Raw genomic sequence first — 25025 nt, 5'->3', positions numbered from 1 at the left:
CTTCGGTCTGAACATTACGTTTTTTTTTATCAGCAGTAATGTGAGAAGAGAACCCAATGAACACCAGCAGAGAGGATAGAGTAAAAAAAAAAAAAACAGGCAGGGAACGTCATTTGTCTGTCGACATAGGTGCTTCAGAGCCCAGAACACAAACAAAGGTCCAGCCAATACAATCAGAAATATAACACATGCACCCACTACACTCTTTAAACAGGATCTTTAGAAGACACATTTATTTGAACAGCAGAATGCATGCCAATAATGAACAATTTACAGCAGCATTATCATGTCATGTCCTTATTTGTCCCTCATTTCAGGAGAGTCCCTATGAAAGTCTGAGTTATGCAGGTGTTGTTTTCTTTTAGATGATAGCTTACTTAGGTCCATCCAAACAGAATGATAACCACGTACAGTACAGTTCGGTTGAGCACTGGAAATCCTCTGTGTGAAGTCCATTTAAAAGTAAATTTTTGATACTTGAATTTAGCTACAAAGTCAAAAGAGTCCATTGGGCAGACGTTATAAGTCAATAACACCATATGTTATCAATAGCAGAATATTCTTGAGCACCGCCTGGAACTCAATGGCAGGCAGATTTGCTCATTAACAAGAACAGACTGTAAACAAGTACGCAAATGAGTGATGCTGTAAATTTACATGCAGTTTGTACACAGTGGCATATATTTTGGACCATTTTATTATAAATAGTCTATATGTTCACAGCTACATTCTGATATGTGTGCTATGTGCAATGAAAAAGGGGAAATGTTGTATTGAGACCATACCAGTTTTGTGTCACACAGCAGTCCTTTCCTTATTAACTTAACATAACCACATCTAGGGGCATACTCAGGCTATTATATAATACAATAAATTTGTCCTCCCTTTTCCTCACAAATAAAATCAAAATGACCTTATTTACCCTTTTATGCCCCTGGTGGTGTTGTGCATGATATATCAGTACATATAACACCACAGTCTTTTAGGGGGTTAACCAATAGGTGGCAGTGTTGTCCTTCTTTGCTGTTCACTCACTGTTCACAATCCAACCAATTCCCAAAAGATCAAATCAAATCTACATTTTTGTTTATCTTGCTGAATATCCAGTTTACTCGAGAATACATCAGACGGGTTGCTTGCTTTCATGTTGACTTTAAATGGATATCTTGGCATACAGTAGGCATCTCTTATAAAGGACTTTAAAACAAAACTATTTTACTATTTACTGCAGCCAATAAAACTCTAATCTCTATAATCTATCTCTCCTCTGTAGCAGATATACAAGTCATGCTAAATAAAGTTTTTTAGCTGAAAAAGACTTCACAGATGTGATAAAGTCTGACTTGGTCTTGCAAATGTATACTCAAAAAACATGAAACGTGATAAAAAGCAACATAGTGACATTTTCCCTCAAATTAAAGCCACTGTATTTTACATACTTGATCACAGTGGTTTATATAAACATCGGTTTGAACATAGATTAAATCATGTCAACAAATAATAACTTAACTGAGTAAAAATGGTTAGTGAAGAGAGTTTATGTACCCTCAATGCAGTGGTTTAAAATAAGGAAAACTAATAATAAAATAAATCTATAATGCAATATTTTAGATATACTCTGGCACAGTACAAAATTAAATATTGATCTAAAAAAATAGCAGGAATAAATTGTGTTTTCTTTTTTCTAAAAGAGCTTATTTAGAGGAACAACACATTTCCATTAATAGATTTGCTGAGGCTTTTTTTCTGGAGCAGATGAAAATAGAAAACATAAGGAAGACAGAAAAGGACCTGAAAGAAACACTTGATGTACTTAATGGATAACAACAGAGCATACCTTTCCATTTTGAAATAGATATACAGTACAGTATATGTTAAGGTCAACACACTCTATACACATAATAGTACTAACAGTTTCATTACCCAGAATGCACTGGGGTTGTGCTTCAGCAAAGAGTGGTCTTTCTGTATTCTCCGTGTTTATTTTTGTCCCTCACCATTTGAAACAGGGCTTTTTTTACAGACTGCAACCCGTTTCACAGTATATTTTTTCATTTTGCGTCATATTTACACATAGTCCAGTATCGTCCAATGAAGCCTTAAGCTCCATCACATCCTCTTAGAGTCAGAATACATATTGTAGGTGTGAATGAAGTGTGCTCAGGTTTATAAAGTACGTAAATAACTCTCTCTCTAAAACACACATACACATGCACACGCCAGGAGTGAGATGCCACACTTCCTGTCTGTGGCGTTTCCATCTCTTTGATTGATATTCCCGTCCTTGTGTTTTAAAATGTTTATTTGGCGTGCGAGTGATCACACGCTCCGCGGTGCCCGCTGCATCTCATGGGTCCTGCGGTTGCGTCCTTTCTTGTTTTCCTGTAGTAACTTCCACTTACTGGCGTGTGATTGGCTAGACTGGAGGAGCTGGCTGGCATGCGATTGACTGGCATGCAGTAAATTGGCTTTTTGCCTACGCTGTTTCCGTTCTCTCTTCCAAACCTGTTCGCAGAGTTGATCGACGCTGTTCGGGGTGGTGGGGTTGATGAGGGATAGAAAGTCACGATACCACATCTTGCCATTGGTCGGATCGTTTGTGTCTGGCGTGTCTCGGTGCAGTAGATCATCCAGGTGCTCGGTGGGAATTACGTGGAGGGTGAGACGGAGGAGAGTCTGGATGAAGCCGTGCTCAACGGCGTGGCAGTAATACACACCTGAATCCTTCTGGTGTAGAGTTCGGATCAACAGACCCTGTTCTGTACCCAACACCCTGTCATCTGACTTGATCTGGAAAAAAAGTGGTTACACATGTGGATTACATCATTAGCTCTGAGTAAAACATTATCTCATAAAGTTTTGTACAATCTAGTTCATGCCAGAGTACATGTTGCTATTAAAGCAAATTACTTTATACTTATAAAAATTCTTAAAAATTGTAAAAATCATATGAACGTTTTATTCTAAAAAATATTTTTGATAAAGGTACATTTTGTGTTAAAGGGACTCCACTTTTTTTGAAAATATGCTCATTTTCCAGCCCCCCTAGAGTGAAACATTTGATTTTTACTGTTTTGGAATCCATTCAGCCGATATTGGCGCTTCGGGTCTGGGGCTACCACTTTTAGCATAGCTTAGCATAATCCATTGAATCTGATTAGACCATTAGCATTGTGTCAAAAATACCAAAGAGTGTTGATATTTTTTCTATTTAAAACTTGACTCTTCTGTAGTTACATCGTGTATTAAGACCGACAGAAAATTAAAAGTTGCGATTTTCTAGGCCGATATAGCTAGGATCTATACTCTCATTTTGGCGTAATAATCAAGGACTTTGCTGCCGTAACATGGCTGCAGTGGCCAGTTGCATAAACATAGCCGTGACGTTAAGACTGCGTCTTTTGAATGATTCTGATTAGCTAGCAATTACTGTAGTTAGGGCTAATCAGTCTTATTATTTGAATTTAAATTATAACAATCTACCTTTCTATGTAACATGCTTAAAACAGTTATGATCAGTCTAGAGGAAAAAAATGTAAGACTAACTTTTAAGGCTAGTCTTAAAGGTTTATGCCACAGGCCACAGGAGGCACAATGATATTATGCAGTGCCCGAAAATAAGCCCCTGTTATTGAAAGTTATTATGGGGACTATTTACAGGTGCTGCGTAATATCATTGCGCCTGCTGCAGCCATGTTACGGCAGCAAAGTCCTTGATTATTACGCCAAAATGAGAGTATAGTTCCTAGCCATATCTGCCATGAAAATTGCAACTTTTAATTTTCCGTCTGTCTAAGTACACAATGTAACTACAGAAGAGTCAAGTTTTAAATAGGAAAAATATTGAAACTCTTAATTTTTTGCGCAATGCTAACTATAAGATTCAATAGATTATGTTAAGCTATGCTAAAAGTGGTACCCCCAGACCCGGAGATCGGCTGAATGGATTCCAAAATGGTAAAAATCAAATGTTTAACTCTAATGGAGCTGGAAAATGAGCATATTTTTTTTACAAAAGATGGAGTGTCCCTTTAAAAAAATATGCAAAAGATGCATTTTCATCAGTGGTCTCAGAGCTTTGGACCCAATTGCGTCTGTAGCAAAACAAACCTCTTGTTTTCTGTCCTCCCCGTGTCTCTGAAACAGCCAGTAGATAAGAGCGCGCTGGGATTTAGGACTGCACTCCAGAAACGAACTGCTATTCTCAACCCCATATACCGTCCTGTCTTGCAAACCTCGATCCCCATCTGCCTCATCTACAAGACATAGAAAGTGATACAAGACATAAGTAAGTGATCTTGATTCCTCTGTGATGATGTGTTTAACATGGGCATCCACAAGTTCACAAGGGACACTAGACATAGTTCAGATCATATGCTATCAAGCACACACACAGTGTGTCTATCACAGCTGCAATATCTCAGTGAACTGTGGTCTACAGGGATCCAAGGCCAGGGGTGAATAAAATCTTTGTATTTTACCAGACCGTCCTAATTTAAACGCCATCTCTTGCCCTGTCTTTCATTTTCATCTTTCATGCTTTGAAGTCCTGACTATGAAATCTCAGAGGGTATTGTGGGTTAGCGGTGCCACTGTAATGAGGTGTGTGAGGCCAAAACTATGACACAGGAAATCAGTGTGTGGTCCTGGGAAATGCGAGTCCAGTGGCCATGCGACGTACGTTTGTGTAAGTGCAGGTCCTGTATTTCTGTAACAGCTGTGAAACAGCAGTTAAACGTGTGTTATTAACATAGTAAAATGACCTTTTTAGACTGAGTTTCGTTTCGAAAAGCTTTAATTAAACACAACCTTGGCATGTACAGAATGTACGCAGTGCTTTAAAAAAAAAAAAACAGCTGCAGTTATCTCTTTAGCTTCTTTTACATCCTCATTTTTTGTTTATAAAGAAACATGTCCTGACTGGCTCCTTGGTTTCTTTATTTTTGTATAATCTGATTACGTTAATTTCAATCTTTGACATGACCTTACTAAGTCAATTTTAAAGATATCAAGGTTATGTTTTCACGAATGGTATTTACTTTATATATGATGAGTTTATGTAGAAGTAAGATATCATTTACACATTTCCGATCCAATTCCAATACCATATTCTGCCGATACTACTGTATTTTTCTTGAATTATTTATAATTGCAATTTAGAGTAGATCTATAATTCCGCTATTATCCGCTAGGTGGCGCTCTTACCCACTTTATAAAAAAATGAAGAATTCAACTAATTCAACAACATTGTAAACTCTGTGTATGTTTTGCATATTTGAGAGGTTATAAAAAGAGAACAAATGAAGATAGGATTAAACGTTTTTTTTTTTTTTTCTTTTCGTTTTGTTTGTTTGAAGGGAGAGGCTCTGTTCTTTCATTTGATATATTGTATGATTATTTATGTATAAAAGAAAAATTTCCTGAAAGGCATTTTGTGAAACTTGGGAAAATTACAAAAAAGGCTGGCGGGCACATAAAAAAGGCTGGCAAGGAATGAGTTAACAGTAAATTACTGATACTCTTACAACATCTCTTACTGGTAAATTGGCAGCACTGATTTACCAGAAAGGTTCTACATGATCTGTTAACTGTAATTTACCAATACATTACCAGTAAAGACTGTATGTGTGAAAGGGACTATTGTTAACCCATTACACAATGGTGTGTGTTGGCTATACAATAAACATCATTTCCAATTGTACAAAATCCATATATTACCGTGATGCTGTAGATCTGAACATTGAGTCAAAGGGTCTCCGTTCCTGATATCCTGACGCCTCGTTCTCCTACAGGCACAACATACAAACAAAACAGAAAAAAGAAGGGGCAGGTGAATGTGACCGCAATTCATCTGAACCTTGCATATCCACACCCACACACACATCTGTCTCAGAGAGATCTCACCACGTTACCATCATAGTAAATCAAACACGGCCTGTTTTAGCTCTATGTAGTCTCCATGGAGAATAGCCAGATCTGGTGCTCACTCTTTATGAAAAAGCATCATGCAGTTTGAGTCCAGAGTACCTTGAATTTCCCTTTAAGGCAATTTGGTAATTCTGCCAATGTGTAAAGCAGTTTCACCACCAGTAGCACACAAAGCACCTTTCTGAGAAACCATGCTACTTGGCACCGACTGTAAATATGAAACCTCATCTTGTTCTTGTTTTAAAAACGGACTTTAATGTAAAGTGTTAAGTAAGGATACGTTTACCTCTAAAGGAAATTATTTTGACACTTAAAACCTCTCTTACAGTAGTTTGTCCAAGCAGTAGACAGCAGTAGTCAGCCTGTCCAATAAAGTTATATATGACAACTCAAACCAGGCCAAGAACTGAAAGAAGGTCTTAAAATATTCCTGGAGGTTTAAGCATTTCATATTCGGTCTTCAGTTGTCTATAAATCTGATGAAAGCCACACACTGCACTGTAGCATATCTGGAAGAGCGTTGCATTAGCAGCGCAAAAGGTCACGTGTTTAAGTCACGCATACTGATAAAATGTATACCTTGTAAGTCGCTTTGGATAAAAGCATCTGCCAAATGTGTGCAATGCAATTCGTGTTTGTGAGAGATCACCTCTTAGCAGTAGGGAAGTATCTGGAACATTGCGAGCCGTCCCAGGCGCAATATGGATCACGTGCCAGGCAGCACTCCGCACAAGCCTTTCCATAAACATCGCAGCGATGCAGGGGCATCTGAGACACCCCGATAGAGGATCCCAGATAGAGCTGTTGCTGTGGACGGGAGGTGTAGCGAATAAGACTTTCTTTTATAAAACAATGTAGCTTTATTGTGTGTTAATGGAGCCACAGTTTCTCTCAGGACACCGGGATATGGGCTTGTATGCATCTGTTTAATAATAAATCCCTCTAGCTAACCTCTCAGTGTCTCCTTGATTATTCATACTGTCTATGTAGCACCATAATCGTAGATGAACGCTGCAGCTCGCAATGCAAAACCAGCCGGTGTGTGTGTATGTGTGGTCTCTAATGAGAGTACCTCATGCTGTCGCGTTGTGTGAGTGACTATGACAGCAGCTTCATGCGTAATGTAGCCAGGGGCCAAGCAGTGTGTGTGTGTGATCCAGTCTAAAGTGAAAGCCATCTCGGTGCATGATAAATCTGAGTGTTCATTAGTACCTCTGTCAGCAAAATGCGGTGCGGAATGGCAATTTACCAACAACCCCAATGCTAAACCAGTTCACCCGATCCCTTAAAACACGTTAGGCTAGTTGTGTTCCCTGGAGGTAACCTATTTGAATTGTTGTGTTAGACCTGTTTTGCTTTATTAGATTCATTTTGTTCCCTATAGTTCACATATTAGAGCAATTATGTTCCTCAGACTGCCCTAATGGATTCGTGTTCAGCAGCAACATTTATAAAGAGCAGCTTACATCACCTTTATTGTCCTTGTCTGATAATGCTTACCTGCTTTGTGGAGAGCTCCATGGCTGTGATGGCGGTTGGTTCCTGTATAAAAACGGGTGTTTAGTAATTTATCACGAATACATTATAGTGATGAATAAATTGAAAAATAATACAGCTTTAACAACGTAAAACTGTAGTAAACTTTAATAAATTATGCAATATATTAATAACTACACTTTGTTATATACACTGCAAAAAAAAAAAAAAACTTTCTTACTTAGTATTTTTGTCTTGTTTTCAGTACAAATATAAAAAAATTCTTAAATTTAGAAGCTTTTTCTTGATGAGCAAAATGACATAAGAAAACAAGTCAAGCTTATATATAATTTAACTGTTTTTGGGCATAAAACAAGCAAAAAAAAAAAAAACAATGGGGTAAGCAAAAAATCTTGAAAATTTTTCTTAAACACTAAATTCAAGAATTTTTTTTGCTTGTTTTATTAAAAAAAAGCAAAAAATTTGATATTTTTGGTCTAAAAAATAGACTTATTTTCTTGTGTAGTTTTGCTCATCAAAAAAAAATCATCCTAATTTAAGAATTTTTAGATTTTTTTTTTTTGAAAACAAGACAAAAATACCAAGAAATAATTTTTTTGAAAAAAATTTTTTTGCAGTGGGGTAAGCAAAAAATCATGTACTTTTTTCATAAAAACTTAACTCAAGAAGTATTCTAGAAGAAAACTGCTTACCCCATTGGCAGATTTTTTTTGCTTGTTTTATGCACAAAATCACTTAAATTTTAACAATTTGAAATACTAAGAAAATTTTAGATATTTGTACTAAAAACATGACAAGAATACTAGGTAAGAAAGCAATTTTATTATTTTCAAGAAAAAAATTCTTAGTATTTTTGTCTTGTTTTCAGTAAAAATATCTAAAAATTCTTAAATTAAGATGCTTTTTCTTAATGAGCAAAACGACCCAAGAAAATAAGTCTAGTTTTTAGACCAAAAATATCAAATTTAAGTGATTGTGTGCATAAAACAAGCAAAAAAAAAAAAAAAAAAAAAAAACGTGCCAATGGGGTAAATTTTTCTTATACACTAAATTCAAGAAAAAAGCAAGAAATTATTCAAGATTAATTTTCAAATTTAATTGCTTTTGTGCATAAAACAAACAAACAAAAAAATCTGCTAATGGGGTAAGAAAAAAAATCTGCCAATGGGATAAGCAAAAAATCTTGAACATTTTTCTTAAACACTTAATTAAAGCAAAATTAAGTGTAAGCAAAATAATCTTGAACATTTTTCTTATACACTAAATTCAAGCAAAAAATTAAGAAAAATGTAATATTTAAGAAAAATGTTCAAGATTTTTTTTCAAATGTAAGTGATTTTGTGCATAAAACAAACAAAAAATCTGTCAATGGGGTAAGCAAAAAATCTTGAACATTTTTCTTAAGCACTTTATTCAAAAAAGAAAAAATCAAGAAAAAATTGCTTATCCTTGCTGATTTTTGCTTGTTTTATGCACAAAATCACTTAAATTGTATCTTTTTTTTTGTTTAAAAACTAGACTTATTTTCTTAGGCCATTTTGCTCATACACTGCAAAAAATTATTTTCAAGAAAAAAATTCTGCAAGCAAATACATTTAATTAGTTTGTGATGTATTCCATAGTATAGTATTTATGATTTGACTTCTTCTGAAATTTCAAACTGCATATTGGGAAAAAGGCTGAATAAACCAGTTATAACTCACTCTGAACACAGTCATCTCCTCCAGCAGGACTTCCTCAAGGTCATGCCAGGTTCCTCTGGGTATAGACACCACCTTAAGAACTGTGCCCATGTCTTAAAGGGAAAATAACACTTAATTAACTTACTTTTTCTGTAGAATACATGCAAAACGACAAAAGATTTTATTAAAAACAACTTAAATATGGAAATGACTGACAACACATGCTTTATCACACTTACCGGTGCCAATAAACATGACATCATACTGGCCATCCTCTGCCTCCACCCTGTCCACTACAATCTGAGTAAACTGATAATCCACATCTGTTCTGATTATGATTGGACGGTTGTTAATGGGTAAGACTGGATTGTACATGGCCGGATGACTCCTGGCAAATGTGATAACGTCATCAGGAAAGTCCTTTGTCGACTCAAAGCCATCAAATGTTTTACTTGGGCACTGTGAGTATCCAGGGAATAAAAAGGAAGTGTAAAAATGTCAGTTAAGCAGGTCAGTTGTTAAGAAAACAAATAGGAGCTAATGTTTTGGCTATTCTTACCGTGCCAGGTCTTGGGTACGGTACTCTACCCAAAAATGGTACCCATTGGTAGTTGGGTCCATCTCTGTGTGCATAGGGCCCGAGAAACACCCTCCTGATATCAGCCATACTGTACATGCACACCGCAGAGCCTTTAAAGATGTTACTGTAACCCAAGAAACAGCAATTGTGAGTTTTTCACAGGTTTGACTCGAGGGACGTAAGACACAATCAAGGTTCGAATACATCAGATATGATTTGTTTGATATGGGTGTTTGGTGTAAATTGGATTTTGTAATACCTGGATGTTGTAAACACAGCATAAATAATTGGATTCTTGGGATCCTTGGAGCTCATGAGAAAAACATCCTCTGTTAAAAATCAAACACAATTTCAGGGAGCGAATCGTGATGCTGTTAAACGAACGTGTCAAAGAAGAACCCTGATGTACAGTATTGATGAAGTAACTTACGCAATTCATCAAAATGTGTGTCAATGCCGTTCAAGCCTGGAACTGAGCAGATTAAACGGGCTTTCAGGAACGTGGTCCATTTGTTCACCAAACTCCTGTGGCCTCCAAAGTCATTCTGTCAGTAAGAAACCAAACCTTATTGTCAATGAATCGGAAAAACTGGTTAGACAAAATATAAAATGGTAACTACAAGTTGCTCAGATTTTCTGATTGGTTGATAGTTTGCTGTATTCTCTGGTTGCTCTTTAGCCCATGGCAAAAACAACCCAATGTTGTTTATCATTCACCTACTTATAATATGCCCTGAAAATATGTAGACTGCAAAAAATGATTTTCAAGAAAAACATTTATTTGTATTTTTGTCTTGTTTTCAGTAAAAATATCTAAAAATTCTTAAATTAAAATGCTTTTTCTTGATGAGCAAAACGACCCAAGAAAATAAGTTTAGTTTTTAGACCAAAAATATCAAATTTAAGTGATTTTGTACATAAAACAAGCAAAAAATCTGCCAATGGGGTAAGCTAATTTTCCTTGAACTTTTCTTGAATTTAGTGTTAAAGAAACATTTTCAAGATTTTTTTGTTTAGATTTTTTGCTTGTTTTATGTACAAAATCACTTAAATTTGATATTTTTGGTCTAAAAAAACTATTTCTTATTTTCTTGTGTCGTTTTGCTTATCAAGAAAAAGCATCTTAATTTAAGAATTTCAAGATATTTTTACTGAAAACAAGACAAAAATACTAAGAATTTTTTTCTTGAAAATCATTTTTTGCAGTTTAAGCAAAAAAATCTGCCAATGGGGTAAGCAAAAAAATCTTGAATATTGAAAAATGTTCAAGATTTTTTGCTTACCCCATTGGCAGATATTTTTGCTTGTTTTATGCACAAAATCACTTAAATTATATATTTTAGGTCTAAAAACTAGACTTATTTTCTTGGGTCGTTTTGCTCATCAAGAAAAAGCATCTTAATTTAAGAATTTTTAGATATTTTTATTGAAAACATGACAAAAATACTAAGAATTTTTTTTTTGCTTATTTTTTTGCAGTGCATGGGTAATTTTAGCCATAGATGTCTGCGTAGACCTACACTTGAATTTAAACCGGAAACAGTAGACCATCTGGGTACTTTAGTGATACACATTTTATAATAATACAATCTGTGACATACTAACTCTAATTTTGAATACTATTTAGGGTGGACAGTATGCAAATTGGGATGCAGGGCAAGACTCTCGGATATTCTGGACCCATATACAATAAAGCCTGGGTCTTTTTTTAATGTAACCAATGGGGGGTTTAACCCTAATTACTTTATGAGCAACAACAATAGTGATAACTTAAAACATAGCAATGAAAACATCTATAGATTCATATTAAACTGCAATTAAAAACATCTACATTTTGACTCCACACTGCAAAAAATGAATATCTTACTTACTGTAGTATTTTTGTCTTGTTTTCTAATATAAATATCTAATAATTCTTAAACTGAGATACATTTACTTGGTTAGCAAGTGGCTTAAGATATTAAGTCTTGTTTATTGAAATACATGATAAAAATCAAGAGATTTTTTTTTTTTTTTACTTAAAACAAGTCAAAATATTTGCAAGTGCAGTAAGAAAAATAAACTTAATTCCAGTTTCAGCTTAATTCAATAAACTTAATTTAAGTTTATTTTTCTTACTGCAATGGCAGATATTTTGACTTGTTTTTAGTGAAAGATCTCTTGACTATCATCATTTATTTAAATAAACAAGACTTAATATCTTAAGCCACTTGCTTACCAAGTAAATCTATCTCAATTTAAGAATTTTTAGATATTTATTATAAAAAAAGACAAACATAAGACATTCATTTTCTGCAGTGTAGTCATTCCTGGTGATTGATAGTTTCGGAAAGGTGCATGAGTATATATATTTATATATATAAACACACGTGTCTTTTACGTTCCCGCCAGCTGTCATGTGAAACATGTCGGTAATATAAATAATCTCACACTGTGTAGATTGATCAGCTCTAATTATAAGTGCTGGAAATGCATTAACTAAACCTAAACTCTGAATAATGAGACATTTGTCTGTGCCGGAGAATGAAGAATTCCAGTCGTGCCGGAATACCAAAGGACCTGTAATTGAGAACACCTTTCTGCCGCTTCTAGATGTAGACTCGCACTTGAGTCGAGCGAGTCTGCCAAAGTCTCACATTTTTCTCCACAGTGGCGTCTTTGTTTTCTTGGCTGATGGCTCCTGTGACATTTTAGGCATCTCTTAAGTTTCAAAGTGGGGGTTAGAGCAGGACTGCAGGAAAGCAGAGGTGAAGCCAAATGCAAAAAAACCCGGACCACCTGTCTGGCCACTGTCAGAGGAATGGGGATGATGTGTGTGTATGTCCCTAGTAATCCTACTAGTATCTAGATTTCAAATGAATCTCTCAAACTGTGCTACACTAATTTGGTCTGCAATTCAAGATTGTATTTACTTTAAACATTTGTCAGAAGCTTTTATCTCTGGCGACTTACAGTGCATTAAAAAGTAAACACTTTTTATTTGGGTTTGAAACCATGACTCATGATGACGCTGGTAATGTAATGCTCATACCAACCGAGCTACATAGGAGCACACCTTTCAAACTTTTACATTTACAAACCTTTACATTAATTTTTATATATCTGTACTTTTATTATACAGATATGTATTGTATAGAATCTGACACTGACTGAGTTGTAATAAAGTTTTTTTCTCAATTTATTTGTGTGCAATGCATGTCTATGTACCTTACACAGCTGTCCAATTCTGGCATGTGTCGCTTTACTGATTTGTTCCCCATCGATTGCATTTTCTCTGAAGAACAGAAAGATCTTGTCGTCTTCCGGATTGTCGCTTTCCGGAATGAGGTGCACGCTCACAAATCTGGGATCTAAATGGAGGACAAAAAACACATTAACTCTTATAACACTCAAACAACCGAGTATATGTAATATAAATAATCTGACTGAACAAAAACAAAGACAAATCAATAATAACTAAAGCGTTGAAAGATGTTGGTGAATATAAGCTTCATTATTAAGCTTCCTTGAAGCTTTTGCTTCATATGTATGCGTGCTTGGGTCTGTGTGCTCTTGTAAGAGACCCATCACGTGTCTATAAGCACTCTTGAGAGTGTTGCGGGACCTCAGCTCTTCACGTTCATGGTTATACTTTATTCACACACTTGTGCTAAGTGACTGTCTAAGAGCCACACACATACAGGCCGCCGACGCTGTGGCACCAACAAACTGTCATGTACACACAGTCAACTCACCACAATCCACATCCACACATTCCCATGATGTTCAAAGAAGCCAAAGCCATTCATTTAATCTTTATTTGTCACTTAAGTTAAATGAGGAAACACTGTGATTGAAAAGTATTCAGTGTTTTAAATCTGAAAGCATTACCTGTTCTGCCGCATACTTACAAACGCAATCGGATAAAATTTTAGGAAGGAATAAACTTTTGAAATTCTAGTTTCTATTAACCAGATCTTTTCTCATAGCTCTTTCTCTCCTTTATATGCAACTTTCGTTTTAGGATGGATCATTGTTGGGTATACAGTATGATGGTTTATTTGAAAAAAGGTCAATAAATAGTCCCTAGATATTACAGGGGTGGTACACTTTAATTTGGCTGGACATGACAGACGTCACTGATTTGGTTCACTGCCTTTTATGCCAACAACATATATAAAAATTTTCTCTTTTCTTTCAAAGTCGATAAGCCTGATTTGTTAACTATGCACAAATGTATGGTTTTTTGCTGCATTTTATACTTTACTTTTAGCATAATCAGTCTTTGAAAATGTCAAAAAATATATATATACAGTATACCAACCGTTGAGCCACCTGGAATCATGCTGTTCTGTTCTGATAGGATGGTGCTTGCCCAAAGTTCGGAAAATGGCAAAGTCCCGCCCCATGAAATCAGCTGATGTCCCGGCATACAATTCCCCATCTGGTGATCAAAGCACAAATTAACAATAATTTTTAGGACAGTCACTGCGAGTTCAACATGGATGGCGAGAACAGAAATACGAGTTCAGTCTGGGTTTTGTAAACTTTAATAAGAGCTCAAAGGACTGTGACAGTCAACACTCAGGCAATTTCACCGTCAAAGATGGTGTGAGTGAAAAGGAGGGTTTGTTTGTGTGTGTCTCACGAGTGACCTTTAATTTGAGAAGAGAGATTTAACAGTAAAATGCTCTGAGCACAAACCCACAGGAACAGTGTGCAGTGGTCATCCTCTATAAGAGATCATTCATCAAAGGTGTTGAGTTTCCTTTCAAAACACACAGACCAACACAAAACAGCACATTTCGCACAGCCAAACACACAAAAACAGAGCAAAATACAATAAAATCCCATAAGAAAAATTACAGATGAAATCTCATTAATATCTCAATTATTTCTCTTAAACATCAATTAGATTAAAGGTGCAGTGTGTTATTTTTAGAAGGATCTCTTGACAGAAATGCAAAATAATATACAAAGCTATATTATCAGGGGTGTATAAAGACCTTTTAAAATGAACCCTTATGTTTTTTATTACCTTAGAAGGAGACGTTTTTATCTACATACCGAGGGTCCCCTTACATGGAAGTAGCCATTTTAAGCCACTGTGTTTCTACAGAAGCCCTTAACTGACAAATTATCTTTTACTAAGTTGTCTCCGAAGATGACATGTATGTCCGGTTGCAGCTACCGTAGCTTCTCTATGCGTTTCAAAAGCGAGGGGTAAACAGTGGACAGAGACATTGCTTGCAATTTGCAACCTCACCACTAGATGCTGCTAAAATTTACACACTGCACCTTTAAATGGAGAGCAAATGGAAACGTTTGCGCTGCGTCTCGGATATTTCTCCAGAAATAAAGACCCAGAAATCTAACAAATGTCTCCATTAGAGTTTTAGAAGATATCTTAATAATGTCACAAACTAAGCTCAGATTTTATGTTAGCAATCAAAAGATTATTTACCTTTACAAAGTGCATTACTTTACTCTTAATATATTTTAGAAACTGTCTTATTTGTTTCTATTTTCATACTTTCAGTTACAAATCAGAGTTATGAAAGAGCAATATTTGAGCAATAACATTTTCATTTCTCTGACTTACTAGATCTGCTTAATATTTGTATTACAGTGTAAAGGAAAACACCACTGTTTTTCAATGTTTTACCATGTTCTTACCTCAACTTAGATTAATTAATAGATACCTATCTTTATTCAATGCGTGCACTTAATCTTTGTACAGCGCGTCTTGAATGTCTTAGCATTTAGCCTAGCACCATTCATTCCTTTGGATCCAAACAGGGATGAATTTAGAAGCCACCAAACACTTCCATGTTTTCCCTATTTGAAGACTGTAACATGAGGAGCTACACGAGTAAGTATGGTGGCACAAAATTAAACATGGCGATTTTTTAAGCATCATCACTCGTGACTTTTGAGGGAGAGGGGGAGGAGTCAGAGGTGATGATGTTACCCTGCACCGAGGTCGAAGTGCTGCAAACTAAGTGCTCTTCTGCCATAAAATATAGTTCTCATTTTTTATCTGCTAAAGAAACCGCCACATTTTATTTTGTGCCACCATACTTCCTTGTGTAACTACTCATGTAATAGTCTTTAAATAAGGAAAACATGGAAGTGTTTGGATGGCTTCTAAATTCATCCCTGTTTGGATCCTAAAGAATGAATGGGGCTAGGCTAAATTCTAACACATTCACGATGCACTTTACAAAGATTAAGTGTACGCATTAAAAAAAGATAGGTATGTATTAATTTGTCTAATCTGAGGTGAGAACATAGTAACATATTGAAAACTGTGGTGTTTTCCTTTAAGTTTTCGGAGTGCCAAACTAACATATAATAGATAACAACAAATTTTTTATTGAGAATTCAAGAAAATTCTCTCAACAAATCTACATATAATTAAAAAACTCAAATGCTTAACTTAACAAAATTTTTATAATATTCATACAAATGTAATCCTTATTCTGCACATTTTGTATTTATAACGTTTACATTTGCACTGTTTACATTCTTTCCATTATTGTTTACATTTTGCTAAAGGTACATTTTTGTACATGTGTGCACTATTTTGTTGTATGATGATAATATAAAGCTATTCTATTCTAAAGAGGACCTAAATACTGTATGTAAAGGGTGCTTGCCTATGTAAAAATGTACTGTACTACCACATTGATGGGTGATTGCCAGGGTGTTGCTAAGGAGCCGCTAAGATCCTGAAAGTGTTTTAACATGTTGTGCACTTTTATTTTGGGTAGTTGCTAGGGTGCTATGGATGGTTGCTAGGTGCCAGGTGAAAATGCCCAAAAAACTCTCATTAAAGTCTCATTGATATTCTGCTTATGTAAATGTCCCCCGAGACCCTCCTACAAACCAAGTCCACTGGATTTCTTTTTCATTTGCCCTTCAGTTTGCTAAGTCAAGTAACAGCACATTTATCCAAAATAAGTCATATGTGACCCCTGGACCACAAAACCAGTCATAAGTTGCACGGGTATATTGGTAGCTGTAGCCAACAATACAGTGTATGGGTCAAAATTATAATTTTTTATGCCAATAATCATTAGGATATTAAGTCAAGATCATATTGCATTTTTTATGTTCTACTGTAAATGTATTAAACATGTATTTACTATAAGCAATATGTGTTGCTAAGGACTTCATTTGGACAACTTAAAAGGCGAATTTCTGCATTAAAATTTTTGCATTCTCAGATGACAGATTTTCAAATATTATTTTCATCATTTTCTAACAAACCATACATCAATGGAAAGCTTATTTATTCAGCTTTTAGATGATAAAAAACCTACCCTTAGGACTGGTTTTGTGGTCCAGGGTCACATATGATATGAGGTACAGTATGATACATGTCTGTAGCTCAAGTTTAATGCTGAAGCTTGTCAAATCTGTAACTTTACACTTTACAAATCAGTAATGCCACACTGTCTTAAACACCCTTACCTATCAGTAGGGAGGCAGTCAGGAGTTTGGGGTCGTAGGGGCTTTTTCCACGCCCATTTTCAAAGGATCCCAGCCGAAAGACATTGTCCTAGATACAAAGATACAAACACACAGTCAACTCACTGAAAAAATGAAGATCAACTGAGAAGATATTCTTGCTAAAATATACAAATCACATTTAATACAATGAAAGAATAATCAAATCTTCTCTTCATGTTACTTAAAATTATCTCTTCTGGGAAGGGCGTTCAGTGATTTGGTTATAAAGGGAAAAGTGCTTATTATGTATAGTGGGGTTGTAATTTGTGGCAATGAACTGTTGTCTGACCTCAAATGTGTCAAACATAAACAGTGTGTGTGAGTTTGTATAATGTGGATGTGTCAATGCTTTTTTCACATGAGTCATTTCTATATACAGTATTTAGATTCTATTAATATATACGTCGGCAGCAGACCCAGTGTTTGAGAGCAGAGAATAGATTTTGCTAACTATTTTTATTCATTTTTTAATTATTCAAATTTGGCTGGGTGGTTAATATCACACAAACTGAGAACACTTTTAATATCAGTCTTTACATGGACTTTAATGTCCTTGTATAGTCAAAGACATTTAAAAACATTTACATCTTCCACCATTAAATATGAAGACGTGCGATCATCACCATCACCACATGCTTTATTTCTATAACATACAACCGGTTTATATGAGTTATAAAGTTTGTTCAAATCCTTAACAATACCGTCAATGAAAACTAATATTGACTCACTTTATAGCAAAGACCAATAATGATGTGAGGGAGTGACACAGCTGAGTTTATAGAGCAACACAATGGGATTAAAGACTGTAAGTGGAGATGGATTTACCTCTGGGCGTTTTCCAACTTCTACATAAGTACAGGTGGGATGAAAAGCTCCTGTTCCACATGCATACAAGTGCGTCTGATTAAACGGCTGCAGAACCTTTATGTAGTTAGAACATTCCTTCTGCGGAAGAAAAAACAGACAACAAGAACCACTCAATGTTTATTTATAACCAGGGAATACAACATATCCAGGGTTCCCACACCTTAGTTAACTTCAAATTCAAGGACCTTTCAAAGACTTTCCAGGTCTAATATCCTCAAATTCAAGGACTAGCAAGGTTACAAGTGAGAGCAAGGTTACATCGTGTTACCTTTTAATATACATTGTTACAGTTCCCTTTCGAGGGAACTCACGCTGCGTCACTGCGGTGACACTTTGGGGACGCCTCCAGGGGTAAGTGTGTCTGAATGTGTATATCAAATTCAGCCAATGGTGAGGCTAAACGACAAAGACAGAGTAACGCGGAAGCCAGGAAGTATATCGCTATCTGAAATATTGCCAAAGACGGCGTTACAGGGACGCAGGAAGTATGGCAAGAGAGACGCAGCGTCTCGTTCCCTTCTCAGGGAACAACAGTTACATACGTAACCCAAGACCTTTTTATGTGTCAAACACCACTATGCAAAAAAGCATTTTGGTATGAATCAACATTCACATACAGAACATATAAGCATTAAAAGCGAACAGTTTAGCACGTGTGCTTTAAAAGTTTACAATTTTTATGATATTATCCTACACTACACAGGGAATAATATGGATTTTTTGCCAAAAACTTCTAGCATAAAATATATTCAAGCACTTTCAATGACCTCTATCTATGTATGTATATTTTCACTTCCCAGGGCCTTGATTCCCCCCCAGATTCACAAACTTTCAAGGATTTCAAGGACCTGTAGTAACCCTGCATATCATATATTTAGCGAATAGTTTAAAGGAATATTCCACTTTCATAAAAAACGGATTTATTTACTCACCCCAATGTCATCAAAGATGTTTATGTCTTTCTTTGTTTATTCGAGAAGAAATTTTGAGGAAAACATTCCAAGATTTGTGGACCTCAACAGTTTACAGTTTCACTGCAGCTTCAAAGTAGCCTGGTTAGCCAGACCTACATCAAGATGTAAGGTCTGGCAACTCTTCACACAAACGGCTCAATGCAAGGGGCGGGATATAAGGTTGTCCCTCAAAATGCCTCTGCACGCAATAGGATAGCGCTATGACCAATCAGAGCAACGAAGAAGGTGACGTAGTTACCGTAACCAGTCGGCAAAACTCCAAACACATCTTTCTTGCTTAAAAAGGACTTCAGTAGGGTTATTTGCTCTTCTCTCAAAGAAAAACATAAGTCTAAGTCCTCCAGAGTCGCGGCCAAAGCCGCTTCAAAAGAAAGCTGTTCGCCAGCAGCAGCAGCCATTCTTTGTTTTCAAGTAGGAACCGTTGCAGCTCTGTCGTCATCATGTTAAGCCCGCCCCACAGATGCTACACACGATGTGATTGGCCTGACCAAATTTTGGTTTTTGGAGCTGTTAAGTGTATTGTGAGTGCCTAGACTAAACCCTGACAGCAAATATATTTTGCGGCCGCTAGGGTGCGTCTAGATTTCTAGGCTAGCTTCAAAGGGCTCTAAATGATCCCAACCGAGGCATAAGGGTCTTATCCAGCGAAACGATTGTCATTTTCTCCAAAAAAAGTACTATTAAACCAATTCTCATCTTGCATTAACCGTGTGATACGCCAGCGCGACCTTACATATTACGCAATTGCGTTGAAAGGTCACACATGATGTATGCGTAACTACCGCTCCACTGTTCACAAGTCTGGAGAAAGAGGACAGTTTCAAAGTTGTTGTATGTAGAATGATACTAATTAATGTCTTTGTGTCAGTTTATTGTTTAAAATGGTCCGCCAGTGTGCATGTAACACGTGTCCTTCCGATGTGATTGCGTAATACGTAATGTCACGCTTGCGCATCAAAGTTGTGGTTTAAAGGTACAAATTTTTTTGTTATTTTTTTGCCGAAAATGATGATTGTTTTGCTAGATAAGTCCCTTACCCCTCGGTTGGGATCGTTTAGAGCCCTTTGAAACTGCATTGAAACTGTTAAGCTTCACTAAAGTCCACTTTTTGGAGAAAAATCCTATTTCTTCTCGACAGAACAAAGACAGACATGAGGGTCAGTAAATTATCAGGATTTGTTATGAAAGTGTAGTATAACAACAAAAACATACTTTTTTTAAACAACACTGAGCTTGATAGAGAGAAAAGCAACTAAATCTGTGGTGTGGTGTGTGTGTGTACATTCAGTCATCACTGCGTTTTCAGATAAATAAACATAACCATCTGTGTCAACAAGCGCCTACAGACATCCAACTTATCACCTACCGATACACAAACACACGCACACTCTTTCATACAGTGGATCTAGAAACTTAAATCATAGTTTGGCACAGTATGAAAGCATGACATTAAATAAGAAAATATCAAAGTGGAATATGAGAAATAAAGGTACAAAAGCTCTCACTGGAGCGGTACCCTTTCAAAAAGTACACCTTTATACCTAAAGGGTGCATATAGGGACCTCAAAGGTACATAAGCAGTACACCTAAGGACCTTTTTAAAGGGTATTGTCCCAGTGACAGCTTCTTTAAAGCACTTTATTTAAGCCAAAACTGTGTTTACTGCACTTTATGATACTTGGTGTTAACTGAGGGTATAGATCATTTGAAATTATCACTACAACAAAATTAAAAGATTACATTATTAGTATTAGTATTTGTATACTATTTGGATTTATATAGTTAATATAATACAATATATATATATATGTATGTATGTATGTATGTATGTATGTATGTATGTATGTATGTATGTATGTATGTATGTATGTATGTATATCAATGAGTGAAATCAAACTTTGATGCTCTTAATCTAATTACAATACGACTTCAAAGTGGATTTCACCAACAGGGTCACATGTGGACAATTTGTGTGTTTTATTATGTAATCAAGTGCATTTCATTTCAACAAACGACCACCAAATAGTTTTGGCAGAGTTATGATGCCCACTGGCAGGCAGTTAAGCAATGTTGACTGTGGTTTGGCCTAGAAATAAAGTGTCATCACATCTGCGTAAGATTTTAGCCCTTTGTTGCTTTATTTATACTGCGCAATTCCTCTGTTTATTCATGCAGACGTGTATAATATCTGTTTGCATTTTTGAAATACCCTTCTGTCACACACAGCAGACTTTCAAACACTGCAGCACAGCTGACTGACACCCAACCACGGTCAGCTTTATTAAAAGGAAAATATTACAACAGCTGGAGTTCTTTTCCAGCAGGCTGTTTAGAGCATTAACAGGGAAATCCTGTTATGAGGATCCAGATCTCAAATACTCTCAGGGTTAATGTGTGCATGTGCGAATGTGTGTTTGTGTTTGTCAGCTCCACCATTGTAGCGACTGGGATTTCGCCAATATAGAAAAATGCGTGAGTGTGTTTGTGTGTTCAGGAACTTCTCGGCCGTGTTTAAGACGCGTGTCTCAGCAGGTCTCGCCTGGAACGAATTGCAGTGACTCATTAGATGTTGTTCAGGTTTACAGAGAAGTTAACAAGGACACAACAAAGTTTTGGCCTCCTTTCCAACTTTTGTTACTTCATCAACACCTCAGGCTAAGCTGTGTTTTACAAGATAGTTTTGCACACAGGTACAAATCAGGGATAAACTGGCTTAGGTATATAGTTTATATGATTTAAAACTTCCAAGCACCTCTTTGATAACAAAAGTTTGGTTCCAAAACATGCCAGTCCCTCTTCTCTGCAGAATGCAATAAATCCACTCAACAACTCACAGTGCACCATTCCACGCACTGTAAACAATAATGAATACACACAGAATCCTAGTTTTCCTCATCTACTTTGTACTTTGTGATCAACAAACAAACAAAAACAAAATAATACCTTTGTTAGAATGTATAAACCTGTGGTGGTTTTCTGTAGCAGGGAAGAAACGTAAGCCACTTGGGCGAAGGAAAAATGCCGGCTGTTGCTTGTTCTCCCGACAGAATCAAGCTTCTGTCATGCTAACACATTGACCCCAGGGGATCTTAGGAAAAACTTTCCATTATTTTACTCGAAGCCAACGAAAATCGAGCAGGACCAAAACATTTTACAGCTGATCGCTGTCAAAAAAGTTCAGCGACGACGTCCCAAGGATGACAGCAGCAATGACAGTGTTCTTAATATGACAAAGTAAGTGTTTTGATTAATGCCATTAATGTTTATTTTTTATGCAGTGTATACTACCAGTCAACTAAATGAATATAACATGGCAAAGATGAATGCACATTTATATTTATATTGTTTCAATAGATTTATAGCATTTTGAAAAAAAAAAGGAAAAAAGATCAGTTTTTATAATAAATCTTTGAAAATCAAATTATGGATTTAAAAAAAAATAGTGGTTTTCATCTTGTCACTTTCTTGTTATAGAAAACACGTTTTTACAGAAATGAGTCAAAATGGATTTATTGCGTTTTGGAAACCAAACTCTGGTATAAAGTAACCATGGCTTCTTGGTACATTGATTACGATTGTCAAAACTACAATCATAGTAACCATGGTTTAGACTTTTAAAACCATGACTTTTATTTTGTAGTAACCATGGTTTAAATATAGTAGCATACACTGTCTGAAAAACAAGGTACAAAGTTGTTCCTTTTTCTGTGGCTTGGGTGGTACCCTAAAAGGTACCTTTTTGTACCTTTATGGGTATAAACACATTGAAATGTTGTACCTTATGGGGTACAATATTATACCCTAAGGACCAATTGTGTACCTTAAAGAACAATTTTGTACCAGTTAAATTTTAGGGGTACAAAACAATTAACTGTACCTTTAAAGGTACAAAATATATCCTCAAGGAACAATAATGTACCCCAAATAGTACAACATTGTATTATGTTTATATACCTGTAAAGGTACAAAATTGTACCTTGGGGTACCACCCCAGCGACAAAAAAGGTACAGTTTTGTACCTTTTTTCTGACAGTGTATTTTTTTGTTGTTGTTTTAACTGTAGTAAAACCATGGTTAATTTACAAGTTACACACAACACTTACACTTTAAAAAAGGCTGGGTTATTGTTAACCCATGAATGAGTCAAAAAAGGACAAACTCAACCAGTGTTAAATAACTTTCAATTAAACAAGGAAAAAACTGAAATTATGCTAGTAGCCCCTAAGTCACTTGATCTCACCCAACATGACTTCTCTATTAACATTGATGCTATTCTGGTTCAACCCTCTTCCACTATACGAAACCTTGGTGTGTTTTTCGATTCTAGGCTATGTTTTGAACCCCACATCAATCAGCTTGTGAAGTCTTGTTTTTTCCATCTTCGCAATATCGTCCGATTAAGACCCTCACTTAATCTCAAAGACGCAGAAACTTTTATTCACGCTTTTATAGTTTCACGTCTTGATTATTGCAACTCATTGTTTTATGGTCTACCCAAAAAAGTCATAAATCGCTTGCAGTTCTTTCAGAATTCAGCTGCTCACTTTTACCAAAAAATCAGCTTACTTCACCCCGTCCTACAGTACAACAAATACATTAGCTCCCTGTTAATTACCGCATCCAGTTTAAGATTCTCACCTTAGTTTTTAAAGCTCGTCATGGCTTAGCACCTTCCTACCTCTCCGAATTGATTATCCCCTATACCCCTGCCCGTACCCTGAGATCGAGCTCTGAAAACTTGCTTGCAGTACCCAAGTCCCGTTTATCTAGTGTGGGTGGTAGGGCTTTCAGCATATCCGCCTTTAAGCTCCTTTGTGATGTCTTTTCTCTTCAGATGTTTAAAACTGCTCTTAAACTCACTTATTCACTTTATGTTTTGCTAATTGATTGTCTGTCTTCTCGAGCACTATGGGTGTTTTGGAAGTCTAATGTAGATTGTTTGATTACATGTTGTTTACTGACTGTTTGCTCATATGTATTCATGTTTGTATACAAACTTCATGTAAAGCCTCCTTGGGTTCTTGAAAGGCGCTATATAAATAAAACATATTATTATTATTAGCCAAGAAAATCTTAATTTTTGGCCCAACCATGGGTTGAAACAACCCAGCATTCTGGGATAAAACAACGGAGCATGGGTTATTGTAACCCAACAGTTTTTTGATCCAATCATTGATTGGAAACCAAGGTCTTACTAAAAAAAACATGGCGAAACTGTGGGTACTGCACAGTAGCAATACCATGATCGATTTGTGATAACCATGGTTTAACTACACTGTAAAAAATACTTTGCTGCCTTAAATTTTTTTGTTGAATCAACTCAGATTTACAAGTCATTTCAACTTACTATTATTTATCTTGACTAGAGATGAGTTGTTATAACTACAGATGAGCTGTTATAACTAATAAATTTAAGTTGACTTTTCTCAACTATATTTTATAAGTTGTGACAACTAATTTCTGTTGACATGACTCGTAAATCTGAGTCAGGGACGTGCACAGACATTTTGAGGGGCAGGGGCTCAAGTGATATAAAGGGCACTTCTCATAATTATGTATTTTTTAAACAAAAAAGTATATATATTAACGCAATTCTGACTTCCTTAAAATTTATTTAAAAAGTTAATTAATTTTATCTTCCTCAAACTCACGCAATTGTTTCATTTTCAAAAGATGTCTACAAAATAATCAGTTCACACAGAAACCATTGTCTCCTTAGTAGTCTAGGTTTATAGAGCAGCAAATGAAACCATTACACAATGTGCATGTTTTGAAAACATTAAATTACATTACAATAACATTAATTACAAATTTGTTAAAATGCTAAAAACAAAATTGTGACTGCTGAGTAAGTGCTACATGCCAAAAAATGCTATATGCTTATGCTAGCGTTTAGCTGAAGTTCTATTAGTTTGCAATTAGTTGTTAATCAAAATCTGCATTTTTGTCTGATAAGGTCTCAAAATATAAGGTCTGTTTACTAATGTGAGCTTCTGGCATGAG

General features: G+C 35.8%; 1 protein-coding gene across 1 annotated transcript in view; it reads right to left on the bottom strand.

Annotated features, from left to right (window-relative positions):
* Positions 1-216: 216 nt before the first annotated feature.
* sema3ab (sema domain, immunoglobulin domain (Ig), short basic domain, secreted, (semaphorin) 3Ab) overlaps positions 217-25025 on the bottom strand; it is a 45541-nt gene continuing 20732 nt past the window's right edge. Inside the window, exons 4-17 of the mRNA XM_065283542.2 lie at positions 18007-18126; positions 17143-17230; positions 13991-14110; positions 12895-13037; positions 10118-10232; positions 9947-10016; positions 9667-9811; positions 9347-9566; positions 9129-9220; positions 7429-7470; positions 6578-6735; positions 5719-5786; positions 4111-4256; positions 217-2790 (exon numbers count right to left, since the gene is read on the bottom strand). Of these exons, the coding sequence (XP_065139614.1) occupies positions 2320-2790; positions 4111-4256; positions 5719-5786; positions 6578-6735; positions 7429-7470; positions 9129-9220; positions 9347-9566; positions 9667-9811; positions 9947-10016; positions 10118-10232; positions 12895-13037; positions 13991-14110; positions 17143-17230; positions 18007-18126 (1998 nt within the window). The 3' untranslated portion in view covers positions 217-2319. The remainder of the gene's footprint in view (positions 2791-4110; positions 4257-5718; positions 5787-6577; positions 6736-7428; positions 7471-9128; positions 9221-9346; positions 9567-9666; positions 9812-9946; positions 10017-10117; positions 10233-12894; positions 13038-13990; positions 14111-17142; positions 17231-18006; positions 18127-25025) is intronic.

The sequence above is a fragment of the Paramisgurnus dabryanus genome, chromosome 9 (assembly GCF_030506205.2).
Source record: "Paramisgurnus dabryanus chromosome 9, PD_genome_1.1, whole genome shotgun sequence".
NCBI classification, from domain to species: domain Eukaryota; kingdom Metazoa; phylum Chordata; class Actinopteri; order Cypriniformes; family Cobitidae; genus Paramisgurnus; species Paramisgurnus dabryanus.
Note: the sequence above shows the minus strand (reverse complement) of the source record. Positions and strands in the feature narration are given on the sequence as shown.